The sequence below is a fragment of the Neophocaena asiaeorientalis genome, unplaced genomic scaffold (assembly GCF_003031525.2).
Source record: "Neophocaena asiaeorientalis asiaeorientalis breed wild unplaced genomic scaffold, Neophocaena_asiaeorientalis_V1.1 scaffold176, whole genome shotgun sequence".
In the NCBI taxonomy this organism is placed as follows: domain Eukaryota; kingdom Metazoa; phylum Chordata; class Mammalia; order Artiodactyla; family Phocoenidae; genus Neophocaena; species Neophocaena asiaeorientalis.
Genome location: NW_020175788.1, coordinates 10151 through 29316, shown reverse-complemented (window position 1 = coordinate 29316; position 19166 = coordinate 10151). Strand labels below are relative to the sequence as shown.

Below are 19166 nucleotides of genomic sequence, written 5' to 3'. Positions count from 1 at the left end.
TTAAAAAAAATAAAGCTCTTATCACCTAAACTCTGGTATAAGGGTTTTGGGTGAATGAATATCCCATCTCTGTGTTTCTTCTCATTAATCCATTAATTGGATTGACTTTCTTGACTGCTCTCCCACCCCATCTTGATTTGGTATGTCTTAGTATATTCACGCTTTGTTTACCTTTTTACTGAGAGTGATGGTTTATAATCCTCTGTTGATTGTCAGTTGATTAATGGTTATCCTGGATGCTTCATTTAGGGCTCTAGTTCTCAAATTCTTGGTCTCAGGATCTATTTACACTCTTAAAAATTGAGGTCCCTGAAGAGCTTTTGCTTGTAAGAGTATCTGTCAGTATTTATCCTATTAGAAATCAATGCTGAGAAATTAAAAAATGTTTTTTATTCACTTAAAGATAATGGTGATAAACTCATTACATGTTAACATGAATAACAGTTTTTTGAAGTATAACTGTGTTTTCCAAAACAAAAAAATTTATGAGAAGAGTATGGTTGTTTTACATTTTCTGCACATCTCTTTAATATCTAGTTTAAAAGATAGCCGATTCTTATCTGCTTTGGTGTTCAGTCTTTCATAATTTTTGTCATAGCTGAAGTATATGAAGAAACTCAGGCTTTAGACAGATGTGTAGTTGGAAAAAGGAGGAGTATTTTAATAGCCTTTCAGATTGTTGTGCGTATCCTTTTATAATTTACACCTAAACACAAGTGGCAGGGTATTTTTAAAGATTAATTGCAATAGGAAATTTGAAACCACATCAGTGAACATTTCTTATTCCGTTACATTAAAATCCGTTAATCTAGCTTGCACTTTGAATTTCTCTTTTAACCTCCTGTATGATTTTGTAACATCATTCATTGGTCACTTGGGAAAGTACTGTTTTACTTAGTAATGCAGGTCTTCTGAATTGCTGACACATTTTGTTACGCCATGTCAAAAGCTCATATTTGTTAATATCACTGATGTCTGAAAAGTCCTTTAAGTATTGGGGATCTGATGTAGCCATGGTAGTGGATATAAGTTTTCCAAAATTCTGATTTTCATTCAAATATTTTTTTCAATACATTTTATTTATTTATTTTTAATATTTGGCTGTGTTGGGTCTTCATTGCTGCGCGTGGGCCTTCTCTAGTTGTGGCGAGCAGGGGCTACTCTTGCTTGCATTGGCTTCTCATTGCAGTGGCTTCTCTTGTTGCAGAGCATGGGCTCTAGGTGTGTGGGCTTCAGTGGTAGTGGCACATGGGCTCAGTAGTTGCGGCTCGTGGGCTGTAGAGCACAGGCTCAGTAGTTGTGGCACATGGGCTTAGTTGCTCCGTGGCATGTGGGATCTTCCCGGACCAGGAATCGAACCCGTGTCCTCTGCATTGGCAGGCGGATTCTTAACCATTGCGCCACCAGGGAAGTCCCTCATTCAGAATTTTGACTTTTTATTTTTGGCCATAAATACTGTTGGTTATTTTCCTTGACATTCATTTTTGAGAAAATGTCTGCCAAAATCCTAAGTCTGAGTAATCATAGTTAGTCAGTTATTTTTCTACTTAAAAATGATGATCCATGGGGCTTCCCTGGTGGCACAGTGGTTAAGAATCCGCCTGCCAATGCAGGGGACACGGATTCAAGCCCTGGTCCGGGAAGATCCCACATGCTGCAGAGCAACTAAGCCCATGAGCTACAACTACTGAGCCCCCGTGCCACAACTACTTAAGCCCGCATGCCTAGAGCCTGTGCTCCGCAACAAGAGAAGCCACCACAATGAGAAGCCCACGCGCAGCAACAAAGACCCAGTGCAGCCAAAAATAAATAAATAAAAATAAGTATATTAAAAAAAAATGATGATCCATGAAAAAAGTAGCTAGGTCAGCTTACAAATCAGTCGCACAAAAGGCTTTCCTTGAGCTAGAATTGCTTTATGTGAACTTCCTGTTTTGCTACACGGGATATTTAAAAGATGGGTGTTCAAGGGTGTTGTTAACAGAGGTGATTTTTAATGCTTCATCAAGGATAGTCTTAAGTGAAAGTGGCCTTGTTTTTTTAAACCATGAGTGCCTTGTGGTGAAGAATATAATGACTAGTGCAGCTAGAGCCAACGCCTTAATTTGCTTTATCCACCATTGATCTTCTGCTGTCAGTGCAAGTATAACACAGTGGGAAAAAATGATGTCTTAGTGTTATTATGAAAATAGTTTAAACCTTGGGACTCAGAACACACTTTGAACCCTGGTTGCTTTAGGGCTTTGTCTTTAAAAATTACATCAAATATTGCATATACATAAGTATTAATTACTAAAAGAATGTTTAATGACAGGCTTGTAAAAATTATCTGTTTGAAACATGCAGTAGCATTTTCCTTCCTTTGAAGATACTTACGCTTTCCCTGTAGGAATGTATCCTGTCAGGTATAATGTCAGTGAACGGAAAGAAAGTTCTTCACATGGATAGAAACCCATATTATGGAGGAGAGAGTGCATCTATAACACCGCTGGAAGATGTAAGTATTAAAATAAATTAATGTCCCTTTTGTACTTTGAGTCTTTTACTTGTGAATCTCTACTTTTTTATAGATGGTTTTAATTTTGTTTTATTAAATAGATTATCTGTAACATCATAATTTTCAGGAGCTCCTAGTTTGGGGCTTGTAGATATTTAAATTGTGACCTTTGTTGCCATCTGGAGCAGTTATCTGTTCCCTCTTGAAGTTAATAGAGTGTAGACTTGACAGGCTGCATGGAGGGTACCTGTTGATGAAGACCTAACATACGCCAGGCACAGTGCCAGTGCTTTCTACATGGTCTTAGTTATCTTCCCAGTCACTCAAAGAGATTTTATCCCCATTTTTTTAGATTGCAAAATAGTTTCTGTGGGCTTAAGATCACAGAGACGGGCTGATAACCCAGGTTATATGATTCCAAAGCTTAGTTCCTTTTTCTTTTAATTTATTTTATTGAAGTACAGTTGATTTACAATGTTATGTTAATTTCTGCTGTACAGCAGAGTGATTCAGTTACACATATATATATTCTTTTTTAAATTTTATTTTATTTACATTTATTTTTGGCTGCATTGGGTCTTTGTTGGTGCATGCAGGCTTTCTCTAGTCGTGGTGAGCAGGGGCTACTCTTCGTTGTGGAGCATAGGTTTCTCATTGTGGTGGCTTCTCTTGTTGCCGAGCACGGGCTCTAGGTGCACAGGCTTCAGTAGTTGTGGCACGCGGGCTCTGGAGCCCAGGCTCCGTGGTTGTGGCACGCGGGCTTAGTTGCTCTGCGGCATGTGGGATCTTCCCAGACCAGGTCTTGAACCCGTGTTTCCTGCATTGGCAAGTGGATTCTTAACCACTGTGCCACCAGGGAAGCCCCCCTATATATATTCTTTTTCATATTATTTTCCATTATGGTTTTTCACAGGATATTGAATACAGTTCCCTGTGCCATACAGTACCTTATTGTTTGTCTGCTCTAGTTTGTATCTTCTAATCCCAAAGTCGCACTCCATCTATCCTCCAGCTTTCCTCCCCCTTGGCAACCACAAGTCTGTTCTCTGTGTCTGTGAGTCAGTTTCTGTTTTGTAGATAGATTCATTTGTGTCATATTTTAGATACCACATATAAGTGATATCATATGGTATTTCTTCCTTTCTTTTTTTTTTTTTTTATTTTTTATTTTTCTGAGTAGTATTGCATTGTATATATGTACCACATCTTCTTTATCCATCCCTCTGTTGATGGATATTTAGGTGTTTCCATGTCAAAGCTTAGTTCCTTTTGCTGTACTCTGTGCTTCCTGCTTCTTTAGAAAATGAGCACATGAAGCATTTCCAAAGTGTGTTTTACTAAGTATATTTATTTCTCTGTGTGGGGTTTGTTCGCCATCCACGTGTATGAATCTGAGCTGTACTGTGCTTTATAGGAGATATATAGATATTGTCAGTTACTTTTAAAATAGTGACTTTGATGAAATAAACTTAATGTTTATATCAAAAAGGTTTTTTCTCTATATTCAGGCATATAGGGAAGTTGAAAGAATAATACCAGTGGAATATTTTTTTGCTTCATGTCTGTTTGTGTTATTGGTTTTGAACCATTGAAAGTAATAGACATGATACTTGACCTAAATATTTCAGCATTCATCTGTGAAGAACAACATTCTCCAACATAATCATAATATCATTATCACACTTAAGAAAAGTAACAATAATATCCAGACTATATTCAAATCCCCCATTGAACCCAAGAATGTTATATATTGCTGTGTAGGAGTGGTTTGTTTTCTTTTTATTTTAAACTAGTTTAAGCATTGCCTTTTGTGTTGTTTCCCTTTATTCTCTTAATCTACAAAAGTCTCGCCACCTCTTTTCTTTTGGCAAGTCTAGGCCAGTTTATAAGAAGGTATTGTTGGGCACTTCATACTGCATCCCATAAGGAGGCACAGTGCCTGCATCAGCATCACTGTTCATGATGCTCAATTTGATCTGATTGAGGTGATGACCACTGACCTCTCCATTGTAAATCATCTGTGGAGCGATGTGCTGGCATCATTCCTTCTTCACCTAGTATATTTATTAGCTAGTGTTAAGTAAGATGAGCAAGCTGTCCTGTTTCTTTTTTTTTTTTTTTTGCGGTACGCGGGCCTCTCACTGTTGTGGCCTCTCCCGTTGCGGAGCGCAGGCTCCAGACGCGCAGGCTCAGCGGCCATGGCTCATGGGCCCAGCTGCTCTGCGGCATGTGGGATCTTCCCGGACCGGGGCACGAACCCATGTCCCCTGCATCGGCAGGCGGACTCTCAACCCCTGTGCCACCAGAGAAGCCCCCTTTTTTTTTTTGATTTAATTTTTATTTTATATTGGAGTATAGTTGATTTATAATGTTGTTAGTTTCAGGTGTATAGCTAAGTGATTTAGTTATATATATACATATATCCATTCTTTTTCAGATTCTTTTCCCATATAGCTTATTATAGAATACTGAGTAGAGTTCCCTGTGCTATATAGTAGGTCCTTGTTGATTATCTATTTTATATATAGTGGTGTGTGTATGTTAATCACAAACTCCTAGATTATCCATCCCTTGCGTGTTTCTCCTTTGTTAACCATAAGTTTGTTTTTGAAATCTGAGTCTGTTTCTGTGTTTTGAATAAGTTCATTTGTATCATTTTTTATTTAGATTCCACGTGTAAGTGATATCATATGGTATTTGTCTTCCTCTACTGACTTACTTCACTTAGTATGATAATCTCTAGGTCCACCCATGTTGCTGCAAATGGCATTACTCCATTCTATTTTATGGCTGAATAATATTCCATTGTATATATGTACCATATCTTCTTTATCCATTCCTCTGCTGATGGACATTTAGGTTGCTTCTATGTCTTGGCTATTGTAAATAGTGCTGCAATGAACATTGGGGTGCATGTGTCTTTTTGAATTATGGTTTTCTTCACATATATGCCCAGGAGTGGGATTGCTGGATTATATGGTAGCTCTCTTTTTAGGTTTTTAAGGAAGCTCCATGCTGTTCTCCATAGTGGCTACACCAATTTACATTCCCACCAACAGTGTAGGAGGGTTCCCTTTTCTCCGCACCCTCTCCAGCATTTATTGTTTGTAGACTTTTTGATGATGGCCATTCTTACTGGTGTGAGGTGATTTGCATTTCTCTAATAATTAGTGATGTTGAGCATTCTTTCATGTGTTTTTGGCCATATATATGTCTGTGTAGAAATGTCTGTTTAGATCTTTTGCCCATTTTTTGACTGGGTTGTGTACTCTTTTTTAATATACTCAAGAACTTGGGGGTTTTTATTGAGTGAATATATACCACCTTTGCTTGTTCTGTTCCATCTTAGCAATAGAATTCATGAGTTTGAATGAATATTAAATTTTAAGCTGCAAGCTGCTTTTAGAGCCTCAAACTCTCATGTAAATTATAAATTAACTGGAACTAATTTTAATTGTCTTTTCTGATTTGAATAATCCAAAATTTATTTTTAACTCCCTATGTAACCACAGAAGCAAAATTAAGCCTTTGTTAGCCTTTTATTTAATAGAGAATGAATTTAAATGATTTCTACAAATAGTAAGGGATGTTTCTGCAAAACTGGTACATCATAACAAATAGTTTGTTTTGTATTTCTGCTAGTTAAAAGCAAATACACACCACCTCTGCAATATTTATTTTGGCATTCATGAGTTGAGTAATATATTTAATTTACACATGTATTGGAATAGTGTTAAACGTTCTGATTAAAAATGAAATGCACTTGTACTTTACCTCATGTTGGTGGTATTTAGTTATACCAAAATCACTTCATCAAAAAATAGTTGTGCAATGAAAGTTAAATTTTGTTACATTATGGTTGTTTTTTGTTTTGGTTTTAGTTATACAAAAGATTTAAAATACCTGGAGCACCACCAGCATCAATGGGGAGAGGAAGAGACTGGAATGTTGACTTAATTCCCAAGTTCCTTATGGCAAATGGTAAAGAATTCCAACTTAAATTTATGATAGTACATTGAATCCAATTTGAAAATAGAAAGTAACTGTTGACAGAGAGTGCTACTCCGGGTATGTGGAAGTGGATTCTGTTGAATGGCAACGGTATGGTGAGTAATAGGGCCCATTAGAGGCATCTAGAGTTGGTAAGTTAAGAATGGAGGGAAGAGGGGGTGACTTCTTAGTAATTGGTTTTGGAGAAACAAAATTATGCTGTGGCATAATATCAGAATCGTAAGCATTTGTAACAGACTTTCCTCTTGATACTTTGGTGACAATCTTAGGTAACTGGGCCTTCAGAAACAGCCATATTAATGTTTTTTTCTAGTTTGTAAGCTTTCACAATTATTTTTTCATATTAGTTTTTTCTCATTTTTTTTCTTTTTTCCTTCCGTTTTATTGAGATATAATTGACATACAGCACTATATAAGTTTAAGGTATACAGCATAATGATCTGACTTACATATATTGTGAAGATTACCGTAGTAAATTTAGTGAAAATCCGTCATCTCATATAGATACAAAAAAGAAAAAGAAAAAAATGTTTTTTTTTTCTTGTGATGAGATTTCTTAGGATCCACTCTCTTAACAACCTAGGTCCCCTTTAAATGCTGGAAGATAAGGACTCACTGGCAGCTGCCTCCCTTAGATAAGGCCTCCTGAGCTCTCAGGTTCCCCTCAGCTTCCACCACTTCCTACCTTCCCTTAAGCCCAGTCCACCTTGCTCATTTCTATTACCTGCCTGGCCTCAGTAGGAAATGAGTTTGCAAACTGGTCTGTAACATGCTAGGCTAGATAGAGAGAAAAGGACAGGCAGGTGGGCGGGCAGGGGATGGGGGGCGGTAAGCAAGTAAATGTGAGTGAGTGAACAGTGAGAGACATAAATGCTCACATTCCAGGTAGGTCCCTTAACTCAGTTAAGGAACTGATCCACACACTGTGTACACTTTCCTCACTACACATGGAACTGGGTGGAACAGACATTTCCCAGGACAGTGTCTTCTGTTCATCAACTCCCATGGAACAGCTGGGGCACCTGACAAGGAATAAAAGGGAACTGAAAACAAATGATTGCATAATGTGTTAATGGCATTGCAGTAGTATAAAAAGTGTGACTTTTTTCAAATAATTATCATAATCAAGTTATATTAAAAGAAAAATTCCTACAAAGGCAATAATTTTGGTGTGTGCAGAATTCCAATCTCAACTCGTAACTTTTGGTAAATAAATACTAATAACGTCTTTGTGGCTGCTCTCAAATGTACGCCAGTCAGAAGATCTTCTTGAAGTTCACTCATCAATAGAAACATGGACACATCTCACTGTAATGCAGCAGAAATGGCAGCTATGAAGTCATAAATACGGCCTTAGGTGGCCCCAAGGAACACTGCAGTGGTAGAGTGGATCCACCCTCCTGGTCGGCGACCATGGCTTTCAGCAGGGTTCATATCACAGAACAGAGGGCTCATGCACTGGGGGTACTTGGAGATCATCTGATGATTCACTTTGCCTCACAGAACACGAAGAGTAAGAAGAAACTGGATTCAGTATGCTCTAGTGGGCTTTTTCTTTTCTTTTTTTTTGTGGGGGGAGGTCTTTTGTGTGCTTTAAAAATAATGTGAAGTCCCTAGGTAACACCAGAGAGCTCAGTGAAGTCTGAATGATCTGACACTGTTCAATATACATGAAACTTTAAGACAGCTGAGTGGATTTATTTCTGTACATCCTTTTGAGAATCACTAATATTACTGGTTCATACTTGTGGGTCATTTCTGTTAGGAAATTTTTTAAAGGTATATGAAGGCAGGGAGTAGAAAAGGAAATAAGGCCAAGGCAGAGAGAAGGAGGTGGAAGAGGCGAGAAAATGGAGGAAAGTAATGCCTTAAGACTTTGCAAACTTCAGTTAATGGACTAAGGGGCACTTGGAGCTGGTTGGAAATGCAGAATCTTGGGCGTTACCTACAACTACCCAAGCAAAATTTGTATTTTAATAAGAGCCCCGGGCCATTCCTAAGCAGAATGATGTTAGAGAAGCACTGCCTTAACAGTCCATTGCAGGCTTTTTAATGTCAGAAAAAGGTGACATACGGTGAGAGAACTTAACAAAATGTCTTTACCTGGGCGACCCCAGACCACCTACAAAACCTGTCTGAGCTTCATTTCCTTATCTGTAAAATGGAGATGATAATAATAGTAATGTGATAGGGTGGTTCTGAGGATTGAGGGAGTTGTTAAATAACCCTTTCAAAGGTCTTGGCATAGAATAAGTAATGGATGTTCATTAGATTTTTGTTTTTAAAACGCATCACGGTATTTTCTTAGTTCCTGGTTTAATGGGTATATTATTTTAGAACATTATAATTTTAGCTGTTGAATTTTTTGAAATTTTTTTTCGCTAGGCAAACTAACAAACTAATCCTTAACACAAACTAGAAATTTAAAATATACTCTTTTTCTCATATTTTTAGTTAGAGGAGTATCTTTAAATTGCATCTTGTGATTTTTAGCATCTTTTTCTGAGATGACGTTGAAAAACTAAATTGTAAGTATAAGTCTATTTTATGTCCCATGAAATAAAGTATGTACCACCCTTTCCCCCTTTTTTGAATTTGTGTTCTGTAATTTGGGAATATGTTCAGTGGAAAGATCCTATTGGAATTTTCTCTGAAATTTGAAGTTAAATAACTGAATTATCTTGAGGTTAATTGTAAACACAAAGTTTTTATTATATAAATAATAAAATTATTTAATTAAAATTAGAAAACACAGATAAGCAGAAAGGAAATAAAATTTTCATAACCAGAATCTTATTGTTTAGAATCATGGTTAATATTCTGGTGTATCACCTGCCAGTTTCCCCCCCACCTCTTCCCAGTTAACATGTTTTTCAGTCAGTATACTGTGAACATTTAAAAGAGAGAGGGAGGGATGGAACCAGGGGCTGGAGAGGATAATAAATCTCATTGTATACTCCTGGAAGTGTAGTATGGGGATAAAGGCAGTAATTTTCTTTCTTTCTTTAAAAATATTTATTTATTTATTTGGTTGTGTCGGGTGTTAGTTGTGGCAGGTGGGCTCCTTAGTTTCATTCATGAGCTCCTTAGTTGTGGCATGTGAACTCTTAGTTGCAGCATGCGTGTGGGATCTAGTTCCCTCACCAGGGATCGAACCCGGGCACCCTGCCTTGGGAGCACGGAGTCTTATCCACTGTGCCTCCAGGGAAGTCCCTAAAGGCAGTAATTTTTTAAGGCTTTTTCCTTTATATTGCCAAATTTTACTTCACCAGTAGACGGAAGCTGCCCCTTTCCCAGTACCTTTACCACTCCCAGATATTATTCATTTTAGTTTTTGTGATTTTGTCATACTAGAAGACAAAATAGTGGATTTTAAAAATATGTCTACTTACTAGAGGGTGAAATGATTTCTAGAGTTACTGGCTTTCATGGTTTTTTTTTGTTTTTTTGTTTTTTTGTTTTTTTTTTTTGCTGTACGCGGGCCTCTCACTGTTGTGGCCTCTCCCGTTGCGGAGCACAGGCTCCAGACGGGCAGGCTCAGCAGCCATGGCTCACAAGCCTAGCCGCTCCGCGGCAATGTGGGATCTTCCCAGACTGGGGCACGAACCCGTGTCACTTGCATCGGCAGGCGGACTCTCAACCACTGCGCCACCAGGGAAGCCCAGCTTTCATGTTCTTTAATGAACTGGCCAGCCTTTCGCTTTGCACATTTTTCTATTGATGTTTTGTGTTTTTCCGTATTTACTTAAAAGAGCTTATTATAACAGCTGTTAAGTGCCCTTTTGAAGTATGTTGAAAATATCTTTTCCAGTTTGTGATTGGCATTATATATAACTCTTGTTTTATTTTTTCTGTACAAAAGCTTTTATTTTTCACACAGTCATTGGTTGAGCTTTCTTTTATTGGTTTTGATTTGGAAGTATGTTTAAAATTTTTCTCTCTACCTCAAGTTTATAAAAATACTAATATCTGCTTTTAATGGTATTATGGTTTCATTTTTTCACTGTATAAATAAGTTCATCTATTTTGTTTTGTGTTTTTATGTCAGCATCTATCTTATTCCTTCATAGAACTATGAAAATATGTAACAATTTTATTTTATTTTTTAAAAAAATTTTATTGGAGTAGATTTACAATGTTGTGTTAGTTTCAGGTGTACAGCAAAGTGAATTAGTTATAAATACACATATATCACTTTTTTAGATGCTTTTCCCATACAGGCCATTACAGAGTATTGAGTAGAGTTCCCTGTGCTATAGAGTAGGTCCTTATTAGTTATCTATTTTATATATAGTAGTGTGTTTCTGTCAATCCCAATCTCCCAAGGTTCATCTGTCTTAACATGAATAAATTTATTTTATTACCTTGTTGTTTGAGAAGTAGAGATAGAAATTTATTTCTTCAAAATGGCTAATCAGTTGTTCCTCAACATCATTTATCTTTTCCACTTTGATTAGAAAACTTTCATCATATATTAAATTCTTTTACATGGGTCTCTGTTTTTCACTGATTTATGGACTAGTTAATGTACAGTATACTGAAACATTTGGCTGCATAAAGGTCTCCTCATTACTCTATTTCTTGTTCTCAAAAGGAATCTTTTTTGAATGTCCTTGTATGTTTATCCTTTCAAATGAGCTTTAAAATAATTTTATTTGGTTTCTCAAAGAAGTTTACAATTTTTAGTATACCAGAATTTCTTTGGTTTATCCTAGCTTTTTCTTGACCCAAAACTAGTATTCATTTTAATAAATATAAATTGACTTAGAAACTGAAAAGCACAAATTCCTGGAAAATTTTGCCTGTGAGCTGTCTCTCTTTAAAATACAGTAGGAACTTTAAAGAAACCCAAACCCATCTGCAGTTGTACTATAATTCTAAACCTCATACTTCTAATAATTATTGTATAACTTTTACAAAAGCATGTTGAAGTTATTAACCTTGAAGTTGTAACATTTAAAAAAAGTCTAAATATGCTAAGCAATCTGCATTCTGATTGTCCTATTTAAAATATGGCTTTGGAGACTTTTCTAGGAGTTACTGGATGGTGTTAAGAAAAAATTGGAAAGCCATTAGTGTTAGTAAATGTACTTTTATTTCTGCTGATTTTTAAAAGTAGTAAGATTTAAGTAACAGTTTGAATTATGTGACTCTTACAGGTCAGCTGGTTAAGATGCTGCTTTTTACAGAGGTCACTCGCTATCTGGATTTCAAAGTGACTGAAGGGAGCTTTGTTTATAAGGGAGGAAAAATCTACAAGGTTCCTTCCACTGAAGCAGAAGCCCTGGCATCTAGTAAGTAATTCTATTTTATTTTCTCAGAATATTAAGATTTTATAACATAAAGGGATCTTAGAGATAACATTTAAGGTCCCCTGCATTAGTCATCCATCCATTCATCCAGTCAACAAAGATTTATTGGGTGTCTGTTATGTGCCAGACACTGTTGTAGGCAGTTGAGAGTACTTCAGTAAACAAGATGTTCAGAAATTCCTGCCCTTCTGAAGCCTGGAGAGGTTTTATCTCATGGAGCCTGTTGCTGGTGAAGCTGAGCCTTCCTAGGTCTAGGATACTCTTTTCAGATTAATAATTCGTGAGAGTCACTGTCTCTTGGACTGTTTCCTGTGCTAGGCTCTGTGAGAGACACTTCACATTTGCTTTCTTACTTGACTTGTGAAGCCCTTTGTGAGGTAGGGTTTCCATTTTATAGATGAGGAAACTCAGGCCCAAAATCACATAGGTAATGAGTGGCAGGATGGCATTGAAACCCTGGTGGGATTGCTGCACAGTCCGTGTACTTCATCACCCATCTACGCTGACCTCCTTTGCTACTCTATCCAACATGCTGTTCTGGTGGAACTCATCCTCTAAGTGGTGCTGGTGTCATTATCCACCATCTCTGTTTCTAGGTATTCCCAGTGAATATGGAGTGATTTTGTTTTCTGCCCCAAATTATTTCCTCTACTGGCTCATCAAAGATTTCTGCTTAACATTTTTTATTCTGAGTCTTTTAAATAGCAAACACCCCGAGAAAAGACCTTCCATCCTTTAAGGTGTTTTTGTTGCCATGCAGAGCAGTTTAAGGAAGGATAAATTTGTATAACTAAAGGGTAGATAAGTTTTGTAGGTGCTGTAGGAGTTCAGAGGAGGGAAAGGTTTGCATTGGGAGAATAGGAAGAGTGTCAGTAAATTCTCCAGTAATTATTTTGGCATTAAGATTGGAAAAGATTTCTCACCTAGGGGTTGTCCCTGGTGGTACAGTGGTTAAGAATCTGCCTGCCAATGCAGGGGACACGGATTCGAGCCCTGGTCCGGGAAGATCCCACAGGCCGCGGAGCAACTAAGCCCATGCACCACAGCTACTGAGCCTGCGCTCTAGAGCCCATGAGCCACAACTACTGAAGCCCATGAGCCACAACTACTGAAGCCCACACACCTAGAGCCTGTGCTCTGCAGCAAGAGAAGCCACCTCAATGAGAAGCCCACTCACCACAACGAAGAGTAGCCCCCGCTCGCCATAACTAGAGAAAGCCCGTGCACAACAGTGAAGACCCAATGCAGCCAAAAAAAAAAAAAAAAAATTTCTCACCTAAAAACCTAGTTTAAGGGCTTCCCTGGTGGCGCAGTGGTTGAGAGTCCGCCTGCCGATGCAGAGGACACAGGTTCGTGCCCCGGTCCGGGAAGATCCCACATGCTGCGGAACGGCTGGGCCCGTGAGCCATGGCCACTGAGCCTGCGCGTCCGGAGCCTGTGCTCCGCAACGGGAGAGGCCACAACAGTGAGAGGCCCGCGTACCGCAAAAAAACAAAAAAAACAAAAACCTAGTTTAAGTTATTTTGGCAGTTTTTCTAATTCCATTTATTTACTTCTTGCTATTAGGGGAGAAAATATTGGGCATAAAACGTTGAAAACCACTAAAGCCAGAAAGTAAAAAATAGCACTAATGATTGCAGCCAGGTTGGGAGTGACAGTTGGGTAAGGGAAGGGATGGCTTCTGAATGAATGGAGGGGAGTCCATGGTGTGATCATGGGTTAGAAATCATTTAAAGTCTTTTCAGTGACAGTGCATCTAATTTAAATAAAGTGTTTTCATAGAAATAAGAGTTCAGCAGTTTGAGTAGAACTCTTTTGAACAAAGTTTGTGGTTTTTTAATTTAAAATTTTTATTCTCTCTTTGAGCTCTTATCTATATTAATAGCTTCAACCACTTCATTTAATAAAAATTGAAGGACTTAACAGTTTTATGTTTCTGTTTTTGATTTAATATTTTCAAATATGTAAAACATTTACATGACTTGAAAGTCAAAATTATATTAAAAGATATATTTAGAGTCTTATCTTTGCCACTCCATTCTTTGCACCCTGATAGGTGGTCATTTTTACTTATTTCTGATTTACCCTCCTTATGTTTCTTTTTGCAAAAATAAGCAAATATATTAATGTATGTATTTCTTAAGGTTAGATTTATTGAGGTTTAATTTACATACACTAGGATTTACCTATTTTAGTATACAGTTTCATGAATTTTTACCAATCACTACCTTATCAGCAACTATTTTTATATTAATAGGATTTTGAAGTTGGAATGGCAGGCAAGACAATTCTAGGCAGAATGAATGAATGGGGTAGGAAAAGTATAGAGGGTGGGAATTTCAAGAGAAAGATAAATAAAAAGAATTATTTTATGCTTTTAATAATAGCTAACATTTTTTAACATTATGTGCAGGCATTTATATACTAATTATTTTATGTGTATAGTCGAAGTTTATTTTATATAGTCCTTCACTACAACCCTCTGAGACGTGGTGCTATTATCTATATTGACAGATGGGAACACCGAGGTATACAGGTGTGAAAGAGCCCAAAGTAGCATAGTTCATGACTAGTAAAACTAGTTTGAAGCCAGATTTGTCAGACTCAAGAACCCCACACTCTTAACCGCTGAACTATCTAGTATATAAATGTAGCTTCTCAGATATTTTAACAACTGTCACGTACACTGGAATTCCTTTTTTCTCCGTGCTACATATTTCCAGTTCCTGTGGTTGTTTCTCATATGATATGCCGTCTAGGTCCCTTGGCCACTTTTCTTTGGAAATTCTCTGATTTGCCAAGATTATCTTATATAATAGAATTAGAGCCAGACCAGACCTGATACTCCAAGTGTTGTCTGCCCACTCAGTGTCCTTGGGACTTTTACTTTCCTAGGACAATATATTTCTATTAATGTAGCCTAAGTTTACATTGGCTTTTTTAGGAGCTGTATATACTGTTGGTTCTTGTGGTAGGTCATGATGCCAGCTAAAACCTCAAGGTTCCAATAAATATTTGTTCATTGGTCACATGTTATTTTAGTCAAATAAATGAGAAGTATATTTGGCCTCTAGAGTAATGTTGAACACAGATACTATGTTCAGAGAAGTTTGAGACATTTTCATGAATACCTTTGAAACGTGCCCAGCAAAATCTTGTATCCTCGGTTGAATCTTTAGCTTGCTTGTTTGTTCTCACTCTGACCGCGGTGAGGCATCTGTTTGTCAGGAGCACCTTTGACATCTCAGGGCTTGTGGCTGTCAGGAGTTCGTGTGCCTGCTGCAAAGCCCAGCTGTGAACTGGGGTGAGGCTGTTTAGGTCCACTGTTGGAATGACATGTTGTGTGCCATGTTTTAGTGCTTTTCTTGTGACGTTAATTCTACTCTGATTTTCCTATTTTTTAATTCACTTGTCAAATCTTATGCCTGTTAGTTAATTGGAACGCTTTTTTCTGTTCTCTTATTGAAACTGCTCTGGATTTTGTAGCTTTATTCTGTTTTAAAAGTCTTGACATAAGTGTCTTTTTTGGTAAATAACCCTCAGTGTGCAAGTGAATGAAGGAAAAGTAAAACCATTTGAAATGAGTGAAGGTACACCTCGACTAATTGTGAAAAAGATTTTTTCTAGTCCTTTTATCATATAATTTGAGTATTTTATTTATATATTGTATGTCCAGTATATGAATAAGTCAACTTCTTTTATATTCAGTCCCATCAGATGTTAATTATATGGATTGAATATTTATTGAGCACTTGCTATATGCCAGGTACCCTTCTAGGTTTGGGGGTAGGGAGGGTGCAACAGAAGGAAAAAAGTAAACAAAAATGCTTTCCCTTTTGGAGCTTCCATTAGTGGGAGACTGGCTATAGATAAATAAGGAGAAGCATTTCAGATGGTGATATAATCTGATATAAAAACGTATCAGATGGATATGGAGATGAAAGGAGGGAGTGAGGGTGGGGCTACTAGTTTAAATAGGGTGACCAGGGAAGGCATCGTCATATAGAAGTAGCTGTTATAAAAATTACGTGGTAGGAAATAATATTTGAATTCGTTAAATTAGGACTTTTTCAGAATGAGCACCGGGTCTCTCACATGTTGGTAATTGAACTGGTATCTGGTTCCGACATAAAGGGATGGAGGAGCAGCTTAGAGCATCTCCTCTGTGCTGGGAGACAGGAGTCCACTGTGCTGGGAGAGTGTCCCTGTCAGGCTCAAGGCTTGGAGGAGGGAGGGAGATGAAAAGAGGGAAAGAGTGGGGAATTTAAGAATACACATTTTCATTTTTATTTTAAGAGAAGTTATGCGATAACTCAACAATAAACTGTTGGTAAGAGCTTTAGGTTCCAACAGGCAGTGTCCGCCAGATTGACCCCCAAGTTGTAAGTGCGTTGCAGTGGTGACTCGTGTTTCCTTTGGCTGTTTTACACCTTCCCCTGAAACTACACTTGTGTCTTAAGTAGGGGGCTGTGTGGTAATAGAATATTCCTTTTTAGCCTTATGCTTTTACTGTGTATGCAGTCTGTCCATTTTTTTAAAGCTAGGTTGTAAATATTAATTTAAAAAGTTAAATGTAGTCAGCTGTCATGAATAGCCTCATGATCCTTTTAATTTTCAGTTTTATTGATTTCAGCTATAGTCTTGGGGGAAATAATGTTTAAATTATCAAAATATTCAGCTGTCAACAGATATAAAAGAAATGGTTAAGCATTTATTTTTAAAGCTATAGTTGTTTTTAAAGTAGCCGTATGGTTTAAGAAAAGGGAAGAAGGAGATGGAACCAGAAATTTTTCTTTTCCTTTGACCTTGTCTTTCTGCCAGCTATCTACGGTAGTAGGGATCCTGAGTAGTAGGAAGAACTGAGGGTTTCTTAGGTGGTAGTTCATAGCTTTCTCCTGATCTACTTTTTAGTGTAAAAAGCAGTGAACTGCTTATCTAGGACTTCATTAAAGTGACTGGCAGCATAATCAGCATCTAAATTTCTTTGAGGTCAGAGATTGTTCTTGGTATCTAAGCTGCTTTTCTGTTAAATACCAGAGTGTATCTTAGCATACAGAAAAAGAAAAAAAGAATGAAGTGCATTGAGAATTTTAGGCAGTTGCTGGAGTACAGATCAGAGTTCTCAAAAAAACATTCAGATAGATGCCTTCATGAATAATAGTTTTTCAAAGTCTTATTTATCTTGTACCTAATAAGAGGTATAATTATACATATTGCATTTAATTAATTACTGGTTATAATTACTTGTAATTGTAGTGTAAAATTGAAGGCTTAATAGCTGATCTATTGTAATTATGACAGTTGTTTATTTTAAAGCAATGTCCAAACTCCCATATTTTAAATTGCACATTGCCTTAGAAGAGCCTCAGATAACATAAAATATTTAAACTTTATTTTCACATTTTCTTTTCCTCAGTGTCCTATTGTGAGTGTGTGCTTTTTGAAAAATTATTTTTTAGGCCTAATGGGGCTGTTTGAAAAACGTCGATTCAGAAAATTCCTGGTGTATGTTGCCAACTTTGATGAGAGTGATCCTAGAACTTTTGAGGGCATTGATCCTAAGAAGACGGCAATGCGAGAGGTGTATAAGAAATTTGACCTGGGCCAAGATGTTATAGATTTTACTGGTCATGCCCTGGCACTTTACAGAACTGATGAGTAAGTTTTTTGGTTTTTAGATTTACATTTTTCTTGGAATTCTTCACTGAATTTCCCAATTCTGCAGAGTGGAAATTCTAACAAAACAAATATATAGCTCTACTATACTACTAAAGAAGAAGTTCTGACTGCACATTAGAGTTAGAGCCTTTTAAATAAAATATGGAGATGTTGAATTAAAATCCATTCAGAAAAAGATTTTAAATTGAATATAAGCATGCAAACCAAAGCCCTTTTCTAATGGTCATTTCCTTTTGTCTAGCTATTTAGATCAACCATGTTGTGAAACCATTAATAGGATTAAACTTTACAGTGAGTCTTTGGCAAGATATGGCAAAAGCCCATACCTTTATCCACTCTACGGCCTTGGAGAACTGCCACAAGGATTTGCACGGTGAGAGCCCATGTTTAATCTTTGTGCTAAAACCTCACTGATCCTGAACCTCGTCTTGAACGGTAGTTTATGATATGGTTGTGGTTGTGAATAATGAGACAAGATTTGTCTGTGAGTGGTGAGGTGCCTTTTGTTTTTATTGAAGTAAAATTTATATACAGTGAAACCACAGATCTGTGGTTAAAACAAAAATGAGTTGGACATATATATATAGACCTTTGTAACCCAAACTCCAATCTAGATGTAGAACATTTTCCTTACTCCAGAAGTTCCCTTGTATCCCCTCATAATCACCACCACCCTTGCACTGTAACAGCTACATTTGTGATTCCTATCATCATAGAGCACTTTTGCCTGTTTTTGAAGTTTTATTACATAAAAGGAATAATATGTGCTTACTTAAAAAAATTATTTATTTATTTTTGGCTGTGTTGGGTCTTTGTTGCTGTGCGCAGGCTTTCTCTAGTTGTGGTGAGCGGGGGCTGCTCTTCGTTGTGGTGCACGGGCTTCTCATTGCGGTGGCTTCTCTTGTTGCGGAGCATGGGCTCCAGGCGCGCGGGCTTCAGTAGTTGTGGCACACGGGCTCAGTAGTTGTGGCTCATGGGCTCTAGAGCGCAGGCTCAGTAGCTGTGGCGCACAGGCTTAGTTGCTCTGTGGCATGTGGGATCTTCCCGGACCAGGGATGGAACCCGTGTCCCCTGCATTGGCAGGCGGATTCTTTACTGCGCCACCAGGGAAGTCCCTATGTACTCATTTTTATCTGGCTTTTGCTTAACAATATTTTTAGATTCAGCCATGTTGATGCACATGCTGTTAAATTCATTTAAAAAATACTGAGTAATGTTTCATTATGTGAATTACGTGAATATACCACATTGTCTTGTTGATGGACATCTGGGTAGTTTTCAAAATGTTTTGGGGTATTATGAATGAAGCTACTATGAACTTTTGTGTAAAAGTGTGTATGGACATCAGTTGTCATTCTTTTGGGTACATATCCAGGAGTGGAATTGCTGGCTGATATGGCAAGTATATGTTTAACTTGATAATACTGCCCAACAACTTTCCAGAGTGGTGGTTGTACCATTTTACATTCACTTAGCATGTGAGAGTTGTGGTTGCTCCACATACCTGCCAACCTTTAGTATTGTCAGTCTTCTTAATTTTAACGACCCAAGTAGGTGTGAAATGCTATCTCATTATGGTTTTAATTTACATTTCCTGAGGACTAATGTTGATCACCTTTTCATGAGCTTGTTTTGTATAATTTTGTGGTGTGAGTGTTCATTTCTTT

The 19166-nt window shown here is 37.4% G+C and overlaps 1 protein-coding gene across 1 annotated transcript; it reads left to right on the top strand.

Annotated features, from left to right (window-relative positions):
• The first annotated feature begins 2363 nt into the window (after nt 1-2363).
• Nucleotides 2364-17904, top strand: GDI2 (GDP dissociation inhibitor 2). The gene is made up of 5 exons (XM_024732320.1): nt 2364-2497; nt 6379-6478; nt 11668-11802; nt 17280-17478; nt 17741-17904. Exons 1-5 carry the CDS (start codon nt 2411-2413, stop codon nt 17874-17876), a joined length of 657 nt encoding a protein of 218 aa, XP_024588088.1. The 5' UTR covers nt 2364-2410; the 3' UTR covers nt 17877-17904.
• The last annotated feature ends 1262 nt before the right edge of the window (nt 17905-19166 follow it).

What these genes read in the sequence shown, in the direction of transcription:
- GDI2 (XM_024732320.1), top strand. Translation starts at nt 2,411, where the DNA reads ATGTCAGTGAACGGAAAGAAAGTTCTTCACATGGATAGAAACCCATAT. An exon ending in CTATAACACCGCTGGAAGAT is followed by an intron (nt 2,498 to 6,378) that starts GTAAGTATTAAA and finishes TTTTGGTTTTAG; the next exon opens with TTATACAAAAGATTTAAAAT. An exon ending in CAAGTTCCTTATGGCAAATG is followed by an intron (nt 6,479 to 11,667) that starts GTAAAGAATTCC and finishes TGACTCTTACAG; the next exon opens with GTCAGCTGGTTAAGATGCTG.